This window comes from Lacerta agilis, chromosome 17 (genome assembly GCF_009819535.1).
Source record: "Lacerta agilis isolate rLacAgi1 chromosome 17, rLacAgi1.pri, whole genome shotgun sequence".
In the NCBI taxonomy this organism is placed as follows: domain Eukaryota; kingdom Metazoa; phylum Chordata; class Lepidosauria; order Squamata; family Lacertidae; genus Lacerta; species Lacerta agilis.
Genome location: NC_046328.1, coordinates 11337703 through 11356866, shown reverse-complemented (window position 1 = coordinate 11356866; position 19164 = coordinate 11337703). Strand labels below are relative to the sequence as shown.

The following is a 19164-nucleotide window of genomic DNA, read 5'->3' as shown; positions in this document are numbered from 1 at the left end:
CTCTGGTGGAAGGGATTATAGCTCAAAACAGGACAGCTGCTTTGAATGTAGAAGATGGCCTTAGCATTTCCAGATAGAAGGATTCTGCCTGAGAATGAGGGGAATTTACTGCCAGTCAGGATCCCCATCCCAGATCCCACAGAGCACACATAAAGTAGGTCATCAGCCACACATTTTCAAACATCAGCTAAAGCCAGGCTTGGAATATTCCATTAGCGGCATTCAAGCACCATTGTGTTCTTAGCAGATCTCATTAGCCAACACGAAGGATTCATTGTGCCTCCTTCTGAAAAAAAATATTTTACATAGATAATGAGCATTTCCACATTCTGGATCATCCAACTCATGAAAAACTAGAGCATGCCAAATATTGTTCCTGCTCCACCTAGCATCTCAAAGACAACCTCTTTGCCTACAGACCCTCCTTCACTCTATGGACGTTGCCATTGGCATTTCCCAGCCAGGATGTATGTTTTTAGGGCCTATTCCGAAGTACGGTCTTTTAATAGATTTTAACATTGTTTTATATTATGGCAATCTGTTCCAGAACCTTATGATGGAGGGTGGCAAAAATACATTACCTACCTCTTCCAGGCCTTTCCATGGCATGGCTAGTAGCCACCGTCTCTCTTCAACCTCCAAGAGTGAGCATTTGCAGAACCCAATATTCTCCGTGGAAACAGAATCTGTGACAACACTCCTTCCTTCGGCCAAGTCCCACAGGCAGATGTTTTGGTCACGGCCCTGGCTTTTACAATCAGAAACATTCTTTGTCATACGGCAGAATTTGTGGATTCTGAGCGTCTCTTTGCCAAGCAGCTTCATCATGGATCCTCAACAGAGCTCCATGCTGATATGTAACACTCCTGTATACCCAGCCCTCGCAGAAGCCACCCTGAGCTGTCAACTTCCTGGCTACCGAGAAGAGGGAAGCTGGTCTCTGTTTCCTTTATTTGCCCATCAAATTAAAGAAAACAACACACATCGCATTAATATCATTGTTGAATGCTCACTACTAATCTTGCGTGTTCCGAGCTCAGGCCTCCAGGCTCAAGAGCCATGAATGTATGAAGCTGTTTATCCTGAATTGGGCCATCGGTCTAACTAGTCTAATGTTAAATGAAAGGTTGAAGCAGTTGGGTATGTTCGGTCTGGACTCGAGAAGGGGAGACCTGGCTGGGATGGCGATGAACGTGATAGCACTCATCAAATATCTAATCTGCAATACAGGCCCTTCAGATATAGAAGGCGCCAAACATCCTTGGGTTTAGCTCTATGGTGCCTTGAGTCCCATGAAGAAATCATGGTGGGAATTGCTAGAGTGGGAGGAGGAATGGAATGAGAGTGGGGAACTGGAAGAACTGGATCCTGGGAAGGGGCCTAGTGGGCTGAGACCTACCGATCCAGATCCTCCAGCATCACCCGTGTGCCTAATTTTTGTTGTTGTTATTTATTGCAGACTAATGTTGGAATGGGATGAACTGCCAACACATGGTGACATGGAAGTCAATAGTTAAAATCAGTGCAGCTTTCAAAAAGGCAGCCTGCCATCTTGATTCAAAATGGCACCCAACTGTATCCAAACCTGCTCCTTGCTTCTCAGATTACGACACCTCAAGATGCATAGGGAACAAGCAACTTTCCAAAACAGGTAAGAGCTTTTGTTCTATTACATATATATCCTGCTTTTCTTCCATTGTGGAAACACAATGTGGTGCACATCTGGCTCCAAGGGAATCACCCATCCAAGCACTTGCCACACCTAGACCTGCTTAGCTTAAACAAGGCGGCTGCTACATTTACCTCAGGCGCAGCCCAGCCCATCCACAATGAAGCAGCCAAAGCATTGGTGCCCATTTCCAGTGAGATTCGCTGAAATCTCATGAGATATCATAGAGTACATGAAATCTCATGAGATTTTGGCGAGATCTTGCCAGAAATTGGTACAGATGCCAGCGGCCGCGGGGTGGGAAGTGCAGCAGCGGCAGAGCACGGCAGCAATTTCCATTTTGCCTCAAGCTTTGAAACGGGACGAACCGCCCCTGCTTCAGGCCACAGGGGAAACAAGTTTGCAAGAAGTCTGGATGGCTTTCCTCTATTCCAGCCAAAAGAACATTGCCACCTGTCAGTTTTGTATGAAAGGTGGAAGTACTTAAAATGCACCAACTCCCCCCACTCACAAAAATCTAATACTGTATATACATTTTGGAAAGTTATTTGCTGTGCGTTGGGGCACCTCTTAAGATACTGCAACTAGGTTTTGCACGATGATATCTGAGATCAACAAGCACGTTTTTGAACATGTCTGGATACACTGTTTTGCATCAAGATGGCAGACTAAACCTTTCACAATAGCACTGATATTTTTTGTTTCATAGAATTCCAGAGCCATGTCAGGTATGAAGCTGCTAGTAAACAACAACAATGACACACCACAGACAAAGATAGTATTAATAACGGCAACAAACAAAGCATTTGCATTGTGTTGCTACAATGTAATTTGGAAAATAAACAAAACAATATTGATCTGCAGTACAATTAACATTACAGAAGACAGATGAGATACTTAAAACTATGAGAACCAAACCTCATAAGAAGTACAGTAATAGACACTTTGAAATGTGGGTGTTAAGATGGACTCAGAAGTCCATCAACACAAGTGAGGTTTCTCGTGGTATCCTGACCGAATTGCTTCTTCAATCAACCCCAGCTAGGTGCAGAGACCAACCTATACAGACATTCTCTTATGGAGATCGAGAATTAAGGAACACTACCCAGAAATAACTGTAGTCCTGAAATATTTCTGTGTCGATGCTTCTGAGCACAGAGTGCATGCGAAATGAAAACCATGTAATTATGTTAACAACTCAGATTTAATTCTGGGTTGTTAATTGTGGTTATGCAGACGACAACAAATATAAATGCTAATAAGGTCTGCTACGGAAGATGTCTTTTCTTGATAAACATGTCAAAACATCTCCAAATTACCCTGACGCTTTGGCAATCTGCTCCAGCAGAAGGTGGAGCGTTCTGTCAGTCAAAACAACCAAAGGCCTTGTGGCACCCAGCAGATTTATTGTGGCAGAAGCTTGTGCGGACGACAGCCTGTTCATCCAGACGCAGGAAAAGTTATCTTCAGCTGACTCTGCATGTGTGTATTAAGTGGCCTGTATCCAACGTTAATCATACTAAGGCCCCATCTGCACTATGCATTTAAACCAGTATCGTACCGCTTTAAAAAGGCATGGCTTCTTCCCACCCAAAAATAATCTTGGGAACCGTAGTATGTTAAGGATAGTGAGAGTTGTTAGGAGACCCCTTTTCCCTTCACAGAGCTTCAGTTCCCAGAATTCTCCAGCAGAGGGGTTGATTGTTAAAGAACTCTGGGAACTGTAGTTCTGTGAAGGGAACAGCGGCCTTGTAACAATCCTTCACAATCCTATGTGCAAATGTGAAGACCAGTTGACTGTCGGAGTCTGGAACTTCAGTGCCTTTGCCAACACAGTTTGATTCTCAAACACTTTGGGCAAAAATGGGTCACCTGATGTCACTGTCAGTTTTGGGGGATAGCGCAATAGACAGAGGTCCCATCTGCACTATGCATTAAAGCAGTATCGTAGTGCTTTGAACAGTCACGGTTTCTCCCAAAGAATCCTGGGAACTGTATTTGGTTAAGGGTGCTGAGAGGCAACCCCAATTCCCCACACAGAGCTATAATGCTCATAAGTGGTTTGGCAGCCAATTCTTCTTCCCAGAGAACTCTGGGAATTGTATCTCTGTGAGGGGAACAGGACATTTAAAAAATATTATTTTATTATTTCATTCATATCCCGCCTTTTACGCCCCAAAAGTTCAAGGTTTCGGACCCACTTCTCCACTTTATTCTCACAGCAACCCTGAGAGGTAGCTTAGGCTGAGAAACAGTGACTGGCCCAAGGTCACTCAGTGGGCTTCATGGCCAAGCGGGGATTTGAACCCTGGTCTCCCGGGTCCAAGTCTAGCACTCTAACCGCTACTCCACACTGGCTGAGGCATGGGCACATGCACACATATACAAGTCCCCGCAGATGGCATCTCCGCTTACGTGAACAGAGAAGCTTGCATATGCAGCAGGATCGCAGTGAGTGCCTTATAGCATCCATAAGGCTCTGAGTCAGGGCAAAATAACAAACAAGGGCCATAACTTAGTGGCAGAGCGCGTGCTTTGCGTGCAAATTGTCCCAGGTTTAACTCTTGGCGGCACCTCCAGGTTGCAGCTGGGAAAGTCTCAAACCCTGCAGAGCTGTTGCCAGTCAATGAAGCCCAGAGATGGGGAGCCCGGGTCCCCCTCCAGACTTGCCTACCATAGAAAGGTGGCATGTAATCTGTTGCTCCGCCTACTTTGACCTCTGGCCCCGCCCGCCACTACCATGTTTCCCCAAAAGGGTTGCCCAGAAGGGAATGTGGGCTCCTGGGCTGAAAAAGAATTCCCCTCTCCACTGCTCCAGCTTTTCAATCTGATGCCCTTTTATAGAGACATCGTTAATTCCGCAATCTTCTAAGTGTGCTCCTTCTGAATTGCATCACTCACCTAAGAAGTGCATTTTTTCTGTTGCGTAAAGTTTTCACCCAGTACACTGACTTCCCGCCATGCCCATCCAGTGTCCTATCCACCCTGTGTGTTTTCAGATTCCAGATATGGACCAGCCCATTAGAAGATCTAAACAAAGAGAGAGAAAAGGTAGGTGGGAGACAAATGCTAATTTAATCAGCAACCGTTTCAAAGCATGGTCAATCTGGTGGTACTTTCAAACTTATCTGACGGACCCTAAGTTGCCTAGAGATTTTCTACAGTGCAGAGACTGTTTTTAAAAAAATCACTACCAGCTTGCTGATTTGATCATTACTTTGGTGGGAGGGGGGAACAAATCAGTAAAATGTTGGGATGTTCCTTGAAAGTTAAATTTATTGCAGGGATGCCTAAGACAGAGTTCAATGCATACATTCATGGCACATAAAATACCACATTTTCCCATGTATAAGACGCCCCCATGTATAAGACACTCCCTATTTTTAGGGACTCCACTTTAAGAAAGTAGGGGGGAGATTGCCCCGTGTATAAGACGATCCAGAGTTTTCCACATAATTTTTAAGTAAAAAAAACCTAGCCTAATATACGGAAAAGTAGAGTTCATTAAAAGCAAACAAACTGCTGAGCAGATTGTAAGACTATGCTTGTTTAAGACCTTTTTCTAATATAATTTGATCTCTGATCCTGACACCCCCACACTCACCCAGAGAAAAGAATGGGAACTTCCGGTTCTGGATCTGAACAATGAAAGCACAGAGCGTTGACTGCATCAGTTGTTCCCCGCAGAACATACTGTGGATCTGGAGAAGGCAGAGCCATTACAGCAATAATGTATTAGAAGCTCCTGTAAGAGAAAGAAAATGTCAACGGGAAGCACAAAACACTCACCCAGTTACTGAATGGAGAAGCAGCCAGCTATTGACATACATCATTGTACATATGTCACTGACCAGGGGTGTGTAACCTTTTTTGGCCCCACGGGTCAGATCCTTAGAAGATCCTAGCCTCGCGGGCAAAATCTGACAGGTGGGTGGGGCGAGCCACCTGTCAATCACCTAGCATCATAATGATGCCATGTGATTTTGAAGGGGTTAATTAGCTAACCTGTATATATATACCTGAATGTATTGTTAGTCCAAAAGTATAAAATAACTCTTTAAGCTTTTCTTTATGAAACCTCTCTGTAAAGCTGTGAACTTTGATCTGCATTGCACTTCTTTCTGGCAAGCTATGACTAAGAGTCTGGAGATAACAGTAGAAGGCTGACCTTGCACAGAGAAGAACTTTCTAGGTCAGAGATAGGATGGCCTTGCTGGAGTGCGCATGAACCAACTCAGGGCTAAATGTCCTTTTGCCTTATATGTACAACAGGAAATGTTCCTTATATGGACAAGAGGAAGATTCCTGGGGTGGGAAGATGAGCCAGGGAATTGTCTATAAGAACTGTCTGAAAATTGACCTTTTTTTGTACTTGCTTGGATGTCTGAACTCCGCAAGTGCCTCTGCATGCAGAAAATAAATCTTTCTCTCTCTGAAGCCAGCAGCCTCAGGTGTCTTTTCTGCTTCCATGTTTTCTCACCGGGCGCAACCGTAGGAACCCATAGGGGCAAATAAGGCTCCAATTTCATGCTCTCAAGTCCCAAAGCTGGGAATTCAGAGAGCCTTCTAATGGGTTTCCAAACAGCCCTGCACAATACTTCAAAAGCATCTCTGGTGCCCATCAGCTGAGAGCCAAAGCCTGCTTTCCCATGCAAATCAGGAGCACCCTGCATTCGCACATGGATCCCTACCTGCCCCAAATGTCGGGATGTGGGGCAGGTGGACGTGGCTTGTGGGAAACGGCCTCGCAGACTGAATTTGAACCCCTGGCACATCTTGCCCATGTGCCAGAGGTCCCCCGCCCCGCCATAGATGGAAAACTCTGATACTCACATACAGCCCATGCTTTTACTACTTCCCCAAAGCTTCGGTGAATTCAAACACCTCAATTTAACAGAAGTAATAAACCGAGACTGATATTTGGGCTCGGGGATAGGAGAATGAATACTCCTAGCCAAATTGCGCCCCAACACCTATTGATAAATGTCGAAACACCACCACCACCCCGATGCTTCCTGGGCTCGCTGTTGGTACAGCACCATTTCAAGAGAAAACTGTCAAATTGTGGCACACAAACCGCTGTATATTTAAAACACAGGCCAACTAGGTCTTTGCGAGAATAATTAAGGGTACAATCGTATGGCATCCCAGAGGTCACAGGGTGTCTTAGATCTCCTTCATGGAGGGCAGAGAGGCAGGTCTGACCTTGGAGGGGGAGATCTTGTTGGGATGTGAATAGATGCTAGGAGAGGATATATTTATTAGACATTATGCTTCCTTCCCCACGTTTGTGAGTTCAGCAGAGTGCCACCTCTTTGCAGCTTAAAGAGAAGCTTATATAGGCTAGTTTTAGGCTGCTTTGACTGCATTTTATATATTCCACAGATCTGACCTCACAACGCTTCTTGCAGAACCCTCCACTGCCCTTACATTACCGACACTGGAACTCCAATATTAATAGAGGCAAAAAAGGGGGGTATGCCTTGTAGGCTTTGAACCAAAGGGCCCAACATCTTTCCATGCCAAAGCCTTTCTGTTCTTTATAAGGGAGGGACAATGGGAAGGAAATATGAAGTTTAAAAAGTGCCCCGCCTCCCCCAAGGGATTGGGGAAAGGCCACTCCTTCCTTTTCACCATGCTTGCCCAGAAGAGTTTTCAAAATTTCGGGTTATAGGAGCCTACTCCAAGGGGCTGAGGTCCCTTTGCCCCCCCCCCAAAGTATATATTTGAGGGGGGCCAGGACCCCCCCAGTTGTTGAGCATTGCCATTCAAATGGTATGTGTGCAACACATCATGTGATCAATTATATGGGGCGGAGGTCACCTTCTCCCCCCGCCCCATATTTTATTGAAATTGGCACCCTTGTTTTGGATCCCCACAACCCACCAGTAGGATTCATCTGCCCTCAAGCCTCAGTGGGCTTGACTTTTGAGAAGACATGCCTAAGGTTTTGCTGCGGAGTATGTTTCATTTAAAATAAATATATTAATCAATATATCCTTAAAAGGAAAGCCTTTTGTAGATGTCCAGACACAGCCATGGTTTGATCTGGGATGTGTTTTTTTCCTGGGTATTTCAAAATTATATTTTCTTAGCATTCTGAAGGGTTGGTTTTTTTAAAAAACAGATATTGCTTTTCGCATGAAAAAAACCCCCATAGCATCATGTGTTTTATTTCCTGTATACTGCTTTCCTAAAAAAAAAAGGGAGGGGGGTAGGAGATATCATCATGATGGATGTCAACTACAACGAATCTGTCAAAAGAGTTTGTTTTTAATGTTTCCTGAGATGGAGACTTCTTTAAAAAAAGAGAAGAAAGCGGCCAAGGGATCCTTTTCTCTCTCTCTGCCAGTTGCAATCAAGTATCCCCAAAAAGAACCATATCACACCGACGAAACTTTCAACCCAACAGAAACATGTCGACCGAGATGCAAGTCCCACTGATTGCGGCAGGATTTATTTGAAAGATAAGCATGCTTAGGATCACGACTTTAGTGTGTCATGGGAAATTAAGGTAATTTTCATCCCAAATCTTTGTTTAGAGTTTGGATTTTTCTCTCTCTTTCATAGTTTCATTGCTGCATTGAGTTACATTTGAAGGGAAAGATCGATTTCTGTCAGGGGTTTTTATGTGGCATAAAACCTGGCAGCTTGATTGGTGTATCTTGACGCGTTTCGTGTAAGATTTCATAGAATCATAGAATTATTTGCTTTTTGTGGTTCTTGTTTATTTTACTTCGGTACTGTACATTGCTCCGAGATATTTATTGTTTGCTTCATTATGTCACTTAAAATGTGGAATTATTATTGTTGCTGTTTTTAGTAGTAGCAGTTTAGTTTGGGATGCGGAATCAGTACAGTGGTTACTTCGGTTTTCGAACAGCTTGGTTCACGAACAACTTGGAACCTGAACACTGAAAAACCAGAAGTAGGTGTTCCGGTTTTCGGACTTTCTTTCGGAAGCTGAACGTGCTCCGTTTTGAGTTCCCCGTGTTTCCTGTTGCGCTGTTAATTTGTGTACCCCCACTGTATTTCAAGCCTTCCATTTCTGATTGCAGTGTTCTGAGGCGATATTTGGAGCTTATATTTGGTGCTTTTGTTTTTGCTATTTATTTTGCGTTTATTGTTTTGAGGCTTTTTCAGTTAATTTGTTTTTGTGACTGCGTGGATCCCAGTTCAGCTACTGATTGATTGACTGTGTGACTGCAGAAATGGATAAAAGCCCCCCATCCAAAAAAATGACTATCATCAGTACAGGTAAGAAAAAAATTAATTTTATTTTATTTTATCATCTACCATACTGTTTTATTTATTTTATAGTATAGTACATTGTTTATTGCTTTCATTTTATGCACCAATGGTCTCGTAAGATAGTAAATATCATGTTAAACAGCTGTTTTAGGGGTTGTTTTTAAAAGTCTGGAATGGATTAATCCGCTTTGCATTACTTTCTATGGGAAACCGGGGCTTGGTTTTGGAACGCTTTGGTTTTGGAACAGACTTCAGGAACGGATTAAGTTTGAGAACCAAGGTACCACTGTACTGTATTATTTTTATATATAGGCGGCGACCATTTTGTGTGGGGGTTTCGCTCCTGGCTCCCACACGTGTCGGCGGAGTGACCATTACTCCCTCTTGCTTCCCTCAATGCCTGTAGCAAACATTCTCCTATATTATGATGCCTTTGCAAAAAGAACCATGTTGTGATTTAAAGTCCTTTTATCTTCCACAGCCGCGTCAATACCCTCGCGAACACCTTCTAAACAGGGGCACGTGCATGCAGCGTCCTGTTGACTCGAAAGACGGCAACTTTGCAAAAACACACCCAAAAGGGTGTTGTCCTTTAAGGAAAAAAAGCACAGCTCTGAAGAAGTTTTACAGGAGGAAGACGGAGGCAGAATGGAGCAGAGTCACCCCAGAGGCTATCTGGAATTACGAGGAAGGATTTAATACCAGGTTTTTCTTTTTCTTTTTCACACTTCTAATTACCGACACACAAGAGTTTTGCTGACAGAAGTAAGGTTTGTGTGTGTGAATCTGGGGAGGGTTATTTAGCTGGCGTGAAGCTGGAGCCCCAAATGCATGTCCCTACACGGGGAGCATCATGGAAGATTCTTAGACACACAGCACCAGGGAAGGGAGGGAGCGGGGAGTTAATCTCAAACATACGCCAAATCCATTCATAAATAAAGCTGAATTTCCTTTTTCTCGCCGGAGACCTCTTACTGCTGCAATGAGCTACGGTGTGTTGTGAAAGCCTTGTTTTCCATTGTTTTATTTTATCTGCAACCTTCCCATTGTTGTTCAGGAGCCAGTCTCTGCCCCTAAGTGAAATAGGGCGCGCACCATATACGCACCAGGAAATGGTGTACATTTCAAGCCTTGGCAGGATTAGGCTCTGGGCAACTGAATTCTGGGCGCCATGTGCTTTAACTCACAGATGACAGCCTTTTGCTGGAAGAAGCCCTCTACGTGATGTGCTGTCTCACGAAGTTTGGTTTAAAGATAAAGGTAAGCCGAGAAAGGCAGCAGAGGCCTCAAAGCTTCCCATCAACTGGCCACAGACTTCCTCACAGTGGTGAGATGGACTGAATTTCTATTTAGTTATTTTCTGCGGCAGCCCCATAGCTGTTGAACTCCCTCCCTGCCATTGGCACCAACTCTATCGGGTTGAGGACAGCTTAGCCCCCACAGCGTATGTGGGGATGAGGTTGAGCGCCCATAATCTAGGGGGGCCGGGCTCTGTCAAGACTACCCGTGCCAGCAGAGGTCCTCACTGGGGCTCCCCACAGCAGCAGAGGGCCTCCCCAGGCCTCATGGCTTCCTCTCAACACACACATGCGACAGCCTCCCCCCTCCAATGTTGCATGGAACTTGGAGCCTCTGCTCCCCGCATATTTGTCTCTGGCACCTTCAGTATACAGTAGGCACGTCCAGCTCCCAAGAGACTGCGATCTACTCCCGGTATATAAAGCCTAGCAGTGAACTACCCATTGTCATTGGAGGGAGGAGGAGCGTGCATGGAGTGGGTGGATTAAGAAGAGTTTGGATTTGATATCCCGCTTTATCACTACCCAAAGGAGCCTCAAAGCGGCTAACATTCTCCTCTCCCTTCCTCCCCCACAACAAACACTCTGTGAGGTGAGTGGGGCTGAGATACTTCAAAGAAGGTCTAGCCCAAGGTCAACCAGCAGCTGCATGTGGAGGAGTGGGGAAGCGAACCTGGTTCACCAGATTATGAGTCCACCGCTCTTAACCACTACACCACACTGGATCTGGAGAGAAGCGCCCAGAGTTGTTGAGCTTTTTGGGGATGATTGCAGAGGTGTTTTTTTTAGCTCCCCCCCCCATAAATTTTTGTACACGATAAGGATCCCGCAATCTACCAGGATCAGCTGGGGATCTACTGGTTGGACATCCCTGGTATACAGCTTCTGGTGAATGCTGAAGGTGCTCTGTAGCTTGGCTTTTAACACTTGAGGTGTATATTTTCAGGAAGCAGCTTGTTTTTATTATTGTAGTTGCATCCTTCAGGAAATGCAACAAGGGTGGCCCCAGGCCAGTGCAAGGAACACCTCCCTGTTCTAATGCAGAATGCTCCCACTAAATATAGGAAAGTCCTACTGCAAGAAATCTAGCTTTCCGCAATCCTCCTGTCTTTTAAACAAGACCCAGCCAGTAAATGGCCCTCCATCTTCTTTAAGGAGTCATGCAAGTCCTGGATATAGAAAACTGGCAAAGCACTACGTACTGAGTAGCTTCTTAAGCTTCTGATAGTGTAGGAACACGTCATTTTTCTGGTGGCACTGAACCTCTCCATCAGGCAGACTTGAAAGTAAGCTAAAACCTTTTTTAAAAATTATTTTTAAGATAATGGGCTAACTAAACACCCGACATTTGCACAGAAAAAGATTACTGCAAAACCAAGAACCTCAAATGTCACACTGGTGCTGTTTAATGACTGTTCTCCTTAATGCTCAACATCTGTGCCTCGAAACGACCCATTCTTCATTCCCATTCTGCTAGAAATGGTTTGTGTAACTTGAAAAATAGCAAAAAAGCAGGGGAGTTGGGTGAGGTGTGTTTTTTGTGGGGCGGAAATAGGTGCTTTAGGCTACAAACCTACACACACACACACGTACTTAGGAGTATGTGGCTCAGCATGACAATCAAACCATGCCAATATCTAAAATCCATAGGGATGGGGATATTTATTTTAAAAAGCTCTTCCAAGATCAACCGAAAGGAAAAGAAAAGTCTAAGCGAAGAGTCTTCAGAAATGGTCTGCATACCAGCAGAACCAATATCAGGAGGAAGAGAAATTCAAAGATAAGGATCGTTCAGAGAGTGCAAAGACCTGAACAGAAGTGAGGTTAGGTTTAATAAGGAGACTTGCTCCAGAAGGCTGGAGAGATCTGGGGCTGTCGTTCTCCTCCTTTCTCCACCCACTTTTGTGGATTCCTTGAGACAATCGGTTCTGTATCTGTCAAGAAACATCCATGTCTACACACAATCCCGTGTCCACTTAACCTGGTAGTAAGCCCTATTGAACTCAACAGGTCTTACTTTTGAGTAGATGGGTATAGGATTGCACTATAAAAGAGAGGGAAGTAAAGGGATTGTGTGTGTGTGTGTGTGTGTGTGTGTTGTGCCAGCACTTTGAAGATCAGCCTGCTAATTCTTTAATCTTGCTTTCCTTTGTAAGGAGGGGCATCTGGTGGGCTTGGAATTTCCAGAGAATAACAGGGATTTCATATATTTGATCAGTAGCACACCTGGATGTTTCAAATACTTTTGCGGCCATAATTATGGCTGCACACCTGCTGGTTTGAGTCCCCCAATTGGTTTGCCAGATGTACCTTGGAGAGATTTATTTCTGGTATACCTGACAATCGGTTTGTTTGTTTTTCCTTGGGCACCATCTCATGACTATTCTAAAAGTGATTAGAAAATCATACTTTTGGGCCTTGGCTCTAGATGTTGGGATTATTGGGCTGGAGGCAGCCAAGGCGGAGGGGATCGCATCATATTTTACCAGCAATTTTGTTTTTGCTTGAATGTGCGATGGAAATGCAAGTGACAGGAGTGGGAGCAGGAGAGTTGCTGAATTCTGCTGGAATTTTTCCTGTGGGAAACAGTTAATGTGGGTTGTTTTTTTTTTTAAGTTGTTGTTTTTTCTGTTCTGACCCCCACCTGCTCAAAGATAATCTTTCTAATAGTTGCATATTTTTTAAAAAACCAAATTAGGAAATATATTTCTTTTGTGATTGCGTGGCGAAATGACAGCTTTGGAATTCCATACATACAATAACAAATGGTAGTTTCTGGGTTGGTCTGGGATTCGAAGAACAGCAACCAAGGTACAGCAATTATATTTCCCCCCCCCTTCCCTGCTCCAACTTGTGTTTCTGGATGTAAAAATGTGCCTGCTTTCAAAATTCCAGAGGGACATTTATTTATCTATTACATTTGTATCTCGCCTTCCCTCCAAGGAGCTCAAGGTGGCACGCGTGGCTTCCTTCCTTCCCACCTTATCCTCACAACGACCCTGTGAGGTAATTAGCTCCAGAGGCTGAGAGTGGCCCAAGGCCACCCAGTGAGCTTCATGGCACACTTGTTTTTAACCAGGTGGAATCCATTTTCCTCTTAGCCATGTAATAGGGGGGAGCTCCTTGCCACAGTCTGAATGCATATGGTACAGCAGCTTTGCTGAATACTCAGCAGGTCCAGATCTGGCCAGTGGCTGGATGGGTGCCTGAGAACCCTAAACCTGGCATCCCATGACAGAAGGTGGGCTACAAATGAATCACAGGTGTGTCTCCAATGGCTCTACAGTGGTACCTTGGTTCTCAAACGCCGAAAACCTGGAAGAAAGTCTTCCGGTTTTCGAATATTTTTTGGAAGCTGAACATCTGATGCGGCTGTTGGCTATTGTTGCCGGGGCACCTGCACCAATCAGAAGCTGTGCCTTGGTTTTTTAACATTTCAGAAGTCAAATGGACTTCCGGAACAGATTAAGTTTGGCGCTTTTGTTTTTGCTATTTATTTTGCATTTTTGTTTTTGAGGCTTTTTAGTTTAATTTGTTTTTGTGATAGCCTGGAACCCAGTTCAGCTACTGATTGATTGATTGACTGATTGATTGTGTGATGGTGGAAATCCAAACAATGACAATCATCAGTGCAGGTAAGATTTTTTTTTTTTGATTTTTTTAAATCATCTACAAAACTGTCTTGTTTATTTTTTAGTACAGTACATTGATTATTAGGGACGCGGGTGGCGCTGTGGGTTAAACCACAGAGCCTAGGGCTTGCTGATCGGAAGGTCGGCGGTTTGAATTCCTGCGACGGGGTGAGCTCCCGTTGCTCAGTCCCTGCTCCTGCCAACCTAGCAGTTCGAAAAACACACAGTGCAAATAGATAAATAGGTGCCGCTCCGGCGGGAAGGTAAACGGCGTTTCCGTGCACTGCTCTTCTGGTTTGCCAGAAGCAGCTTAGTCATGCTGGCCACATGACCCGGAAGATGTACGACAGCTCGCTCGGCCAGTAACGCGAGATGAGTGCCGCAATCCCAGAGCTGTCCACGACTGGACTTAATACATTGATTATTGCTTTCATTTTATGTATCAATGGCTTTCTTAGATAGTAAAATTCATGCTAAATTGCTGTTTTAGGGGTTGTTTTTAAAAGTCTGGAATGGATTAATACATTAGTTTCTATGGGAAAGTGCGCCTTGGTTTTGGAACGCTCTGGTTTTGGAACGGATTAAGTTTGAGAACCAAGGTACCATTGTACTTAGACCCACTGGTTAATGGCCATGGCTAGCTTAAGTTCCTTAATTTCAGAGGATCCACTCTAAGTAGGATGTAACTGTACACAACCCATTTAATCTGAGTTGGACAAGATCCTGGAGGTCATCTAAAACCCACTGCTCAATGCAGGATTTAGGATCCACAGCATCCCCAAACAGGTGGCCATTCACTATCAGTTTAAATATCTCCGGCGTGGGAAAGCCTTTCAAGGCAGCGTATTCCATTGTCAAAACAGCTCTTCCCATGAGGAAGTTCCTCGTAATCTTTAGCTGAAATCTAAAGATTAGGAAATTTAAATTTCCACCCACTGGCTCTAGTGGAGCAACCCAGGTGAAGTCTTCTCCACCTTCTGCACTACAGGCACCCAGATATTCAAAGGCTTCTGCCCCATCTCCCTGTGAAAGTCCCTTCTCCAGGCTAAACATGGCCAACCCTTTCAAATAAATGCAAAAACCACCAAGTCCGGCAACCTTCGCCCAAGAGTGGCCAGAGAGTGAGTTAAAGTTATGGCCTCCATCTTTTTGCATGTACCCCTAACCTAGTATTTAGTATTTTGGTAAATTGAGAGGCAGGATAAAAATGATTAATCCCATGTTTTAAAATTGCTGAACTGGCTTTTTTTTTTAAATGAATGATGCCACATCATTTTAATCTGCCACATCATTCATAAAATGCATTGCATTTTAAAAAATGTCTGCAAACTAAATGTTTGTGAAGGTACCAGTATTTTAAAATAAGGTAAAGAAGAAGAGGAGGAGGAGTTTGGATTTGATATCCCACTTTATTACTACTCAAAGGAGTCTCAAAGAGGCTAACATTCTCCTTTCCCTTCCTCCCCCACAACCAACACACTGTGAGGTGAGTGGGGCTGAGACACTTCAAAGAAGTGTGACTAGCCCAAGGTCACCCTGCAGTTGCATGTAGAGGAGCGGGGAAGCGAACCCAATTCACCAGATTACAAGTCTACCACTCTTAACCACTACACCACACTGGCTACAGGACCCCTGGATGGTTAAGTCCAGCTGACTTCAATATGGGGTGCAGTGCTCATCTCTGCTTTCAGGCCGAGGGAAGCAGCGTTTGTCCACACCTACTGTAGACATTTCTGCTTTGAATTCTGCTGACCAAGCTTTTTAAAATTCAAATTCTAACTTGTATTCCTCCCCCCACAAACACCCACCCACCCCAGAAACATGTTAAAACTGTTTGTGAATTGCATTTGGCGTAAGAGAAGGACGTTGACCAGATCAGTCTCGCTGTGGAAATGATATTCTTAAGCCTGACAAACACACACACAATTCTGATGGCACAGTACAGTGGGAATGATTCAGCTCCTAAGAAGACACACACACATTCCAAAAATGATGTGTATTCTTAAAAACCATTATTTACAGCAGTGGAACTTGTTTGCAAGCTTCTGTGCATTACAATTATGCCCTACCTTTCCAGCACACATGAGTATTTCAAGGAGGTCTCCCCTTCCAGGAACAGACCAAACTCAGATCTCCTTTGTTCCAGAAAGTTTGCAGCATCAAATATATTGTTTATGTTTTAGCCCAGGGCTGGGAAACCTGTGGCCCTCTGGATGTTGTTGGACTCCAGTTCCCATCACCCTTGACTGTTGCCCCATACTGGCAGGGGCTGATGGGAGTTGGAGTCCAATAACTTCCAGAGGGTCACAGAGGTTCACCCACCCTTGTTCTAACCCAACACCTGCCTCCTTTACAGGTAATGATGCCTACTAGGCATCAAACGAGACTCGGTGAAGTTACCTTAGCCCATTAAAAAATTAAAAGGTCTGTAATTGGAAAACATGCTGCGATAAGGATTACTTTTGTTTTATAAACACTACTAGTCTTGCTTCAAGAGTCATATGAAATAACATGACACTGTTGCCTTTGGAAGTTTTAAGTAGACATTAAGAATGTCATCAAGAGATTGCCGATTTTTATCATCCGTCTGTATGATAATAGCTGCTACTCTGTACTTGTCATCACCTCTGTCTTGATTGACCAAATGTATTTTTTTAAACAGCCTGGAAATAATAAATTCTGCCAGCACCCTGCATTTTAAAACAGACACCAGACAGGCTGTAATGACCATATCTTATGTTCATTTAAACATCCATCAGCAGCTCCACCCTATATGGAAGACCAGAGGCAGGAAGCAATTAAACACATTTATGCAAACCAGAGTAAAAGTTAAAGCTACACTACAGTTAACCAGGGCCAAACTGGGGAAACCATGGTTAGCACTAACCGACATTGCTTCCAAACCATGCTGAGTGTTAACCATTGTTTGCCTAATTAGTATGCCACAGCAAACTATGGCTAAAGGAAACATGAAATTGACATGCTAGAGGATATATATGAACCTATATCACATACCTGATCCTACTTCACTTGGTGCCCTGCAGAGGTTTCCATCAGCCCCAGTCAGCATGGCTAACAGTCAGGCACGATGGGAGCTATAATCCAAAACATCTGAAGGAAGCCTCCTCTAAACCATGGTTTAGAGGATTGTCTGCGTTAATCTAAGACATCTGATTGAATCAAATAAACTATGAGTTAAAAACAGCAAGATACGAGACCAAGTTACTTTTTTTCAGTCACCTCTCTCACTGACCACAAACAGGCAAATAAAAAAAATAAAAAATAAAAAATAGAGTATTTTACTTCGGGTAACTAATGTCCTATAAGGAAAATCATGCTGTATCAAATGTGACTTTCAGAAAAATTGGAATCTGAGCTGGTGCCTTGAGGATCACTTCCAAATGCTTCCATCTGTGTGTTGTGAAATTTCAACTATAACTATTTTCCATATGAAAACACGTATTCAGCATGGGAGCAAAACTAAGAGTGATGGTAATTATTTTTAGGACACCGAGTTAGCATATGGATCTCATTGCCATTTATATATTTTAGTCAGTGAAACAAAAAAGTGCTATTAATCAATATGTACACCCCATATATTAACATAAACATTCATCATTCTAATACTCCCGGTGTGTCACAGTGATAATTTTTTTTCAGTCTTTCACTCTGACACATTTGCCTTCAGCTATCAGCTGGTTGACCTTTCCGAACACAGTAAAACATTTTGGGCACTGAAAGCAAAGTCTTCTAAGACAGCTAAATAGCACGGCAAGATGGAAATGTCCCCCAAAAAACTGTGGCGGGTGGGGAGGAGGGAGAGATTGAAACATAGTAGAGTTTCACATTTGGCGTATGCTTTGAAACAGTGTTTTTCAACCACTGTTCCGTGGCACACTACTGTGCCGCGAGATGTTGAATGCAGCATGAAAAACAGCTGAAGTTAAGGAGACTTTATTTTTCCTACACAGGTTCAACTCTGTAGATTAGCTTATTTGGGGGGGGGGGCGAGGGAAGGAGAGAGAGAGAGAGAGAGAGAAATGCAGCTGTTCTGTTTTACAAAGCCATAAATTCCCTGATAAAATGCAAGGATGAAATTGAAGAAAGACTAAAACAAACCCCACAATAATTTAATTCCGAAAGGCACAGGGCTTTCTTTTGCACCACTTTCTTCCCAAGGATGGATCTCTATTTAATGTGAATGTTAATGCATGTAAAGGCATAGCTTCACAAGCCGCAGCTGGGAAATGGTCCAGCAGACCGGAGTCAAACACAGGCAAGCTGTTTGGTCCTGCGCTTGTAATTGGATGGTTTGTCCTCTCTAAGAAGTTGGGGTTCTCCATGAAATTGACTGGTGGGAGGTTCAGAGCAGGTGGAGAAAAAAATGTACTTCTTCACAAAACACATGTAAAGAAGTGGGACGGCCACTAGCTTGCATGGCTCAAGGCAGACTAGACAAAATTCATGGAGAAGTCTACCAGTGGCTAGCCTACATCACATTCATTATGGAACCACCATGACGAGGTAGTCCCCCAAAGCAAAGCTGGAGAACCTCTGGACCTCCAGATGTTGCCCAACTCCCAACTCCCATCAGCTCCTGGCAGCATCGCCAATGGCCTGGGATGATGGCAGTCACAGTCCAGGAACATTTTGAAGGCTACATGCTCTCCTCACTCCCGACTCCTAACCTAAAGCGTGGAACTCCATCTGGAACCCTCATTCTTTTTTCAGGCACTTGGCAAAATCTGTCCTTGTTCCATGAGTCCTTAAGGACATTTGATTGCTTTTTGTGGATTTAAAAAAAAATACTTTCCCCATTGAAATTAGCCAGTGTGGTGTAGTGGTTAAGAGCGGTAGACTCGTAATCTGGTGAACCGGGTTCGCGTCTCCGCTCCTCCACATGCAGCTGCTGGGTGACCTTGGGCTAGTCACACTTCTCTGAAGTCTCTCAGCCCCACTCACCTCACAGAGTGTTTGTTGTGGGGGAGGAAGGGAAAGGAGAATGTTAGCTGCTTTGAGACTCCTTCGGGTAGTGATAAAGCGGGATATCAAATGCAAAGTCTTCTATCTTCTCAGCTGATTTCATGCTTGGTGCCTCTAAGTTTTAGCATGGGATATAAAAGCAGGCAAGTAAATCCCATGTCGAAAAGGGTGCCCTCTGCACTGTTCTACTGCATTATGTACTGTTCCTCTGGAGCCTGAGAGTGGGGTAATTTAACTGGTTATTAAGCACCTTAATATTGGAAGGAGAGGTCTGCCCACTCCTTCCTGCCCAATGCACAATGGACAGAAGACAAAACTCAGCTGGCAGCTT

General features: G+C 44.0%; 1 protein-coding gene across 3 annotated transcripts in view; it reads right to left on the bottom strand.

The window, feature by feature from the left end:
• GNB1L (G protein subunit beta 1 like) overlaps positions 1–19164 on the bottom strand; it is a 68796-nt gene that overhangs the window by 20801 nt on the left and 28831 nt on the right. For all 3 annotated transcript variants that reach the window (XM_033174917.1, XM_033174919.1, XM_033174918.1), the window contains exons 3-5: positions 5274–5414; positions 4571–4699; positions 586–748 (exon numbers count right to left, since the gene is read on the bottom strand). In XM_033174917.1, the coding sequence (XP_033030808.1) occupies positions 586–748; positions 4571–4699; positions 5274–5389 (408 nt within the window). In that variant the 5' untranslated portion in view covers positions 5390–5414. The remainder of the gene's footprint in view (positions 1–585; positions 749–4570; positions 4700–5273; positions 5415–19164) is intronic.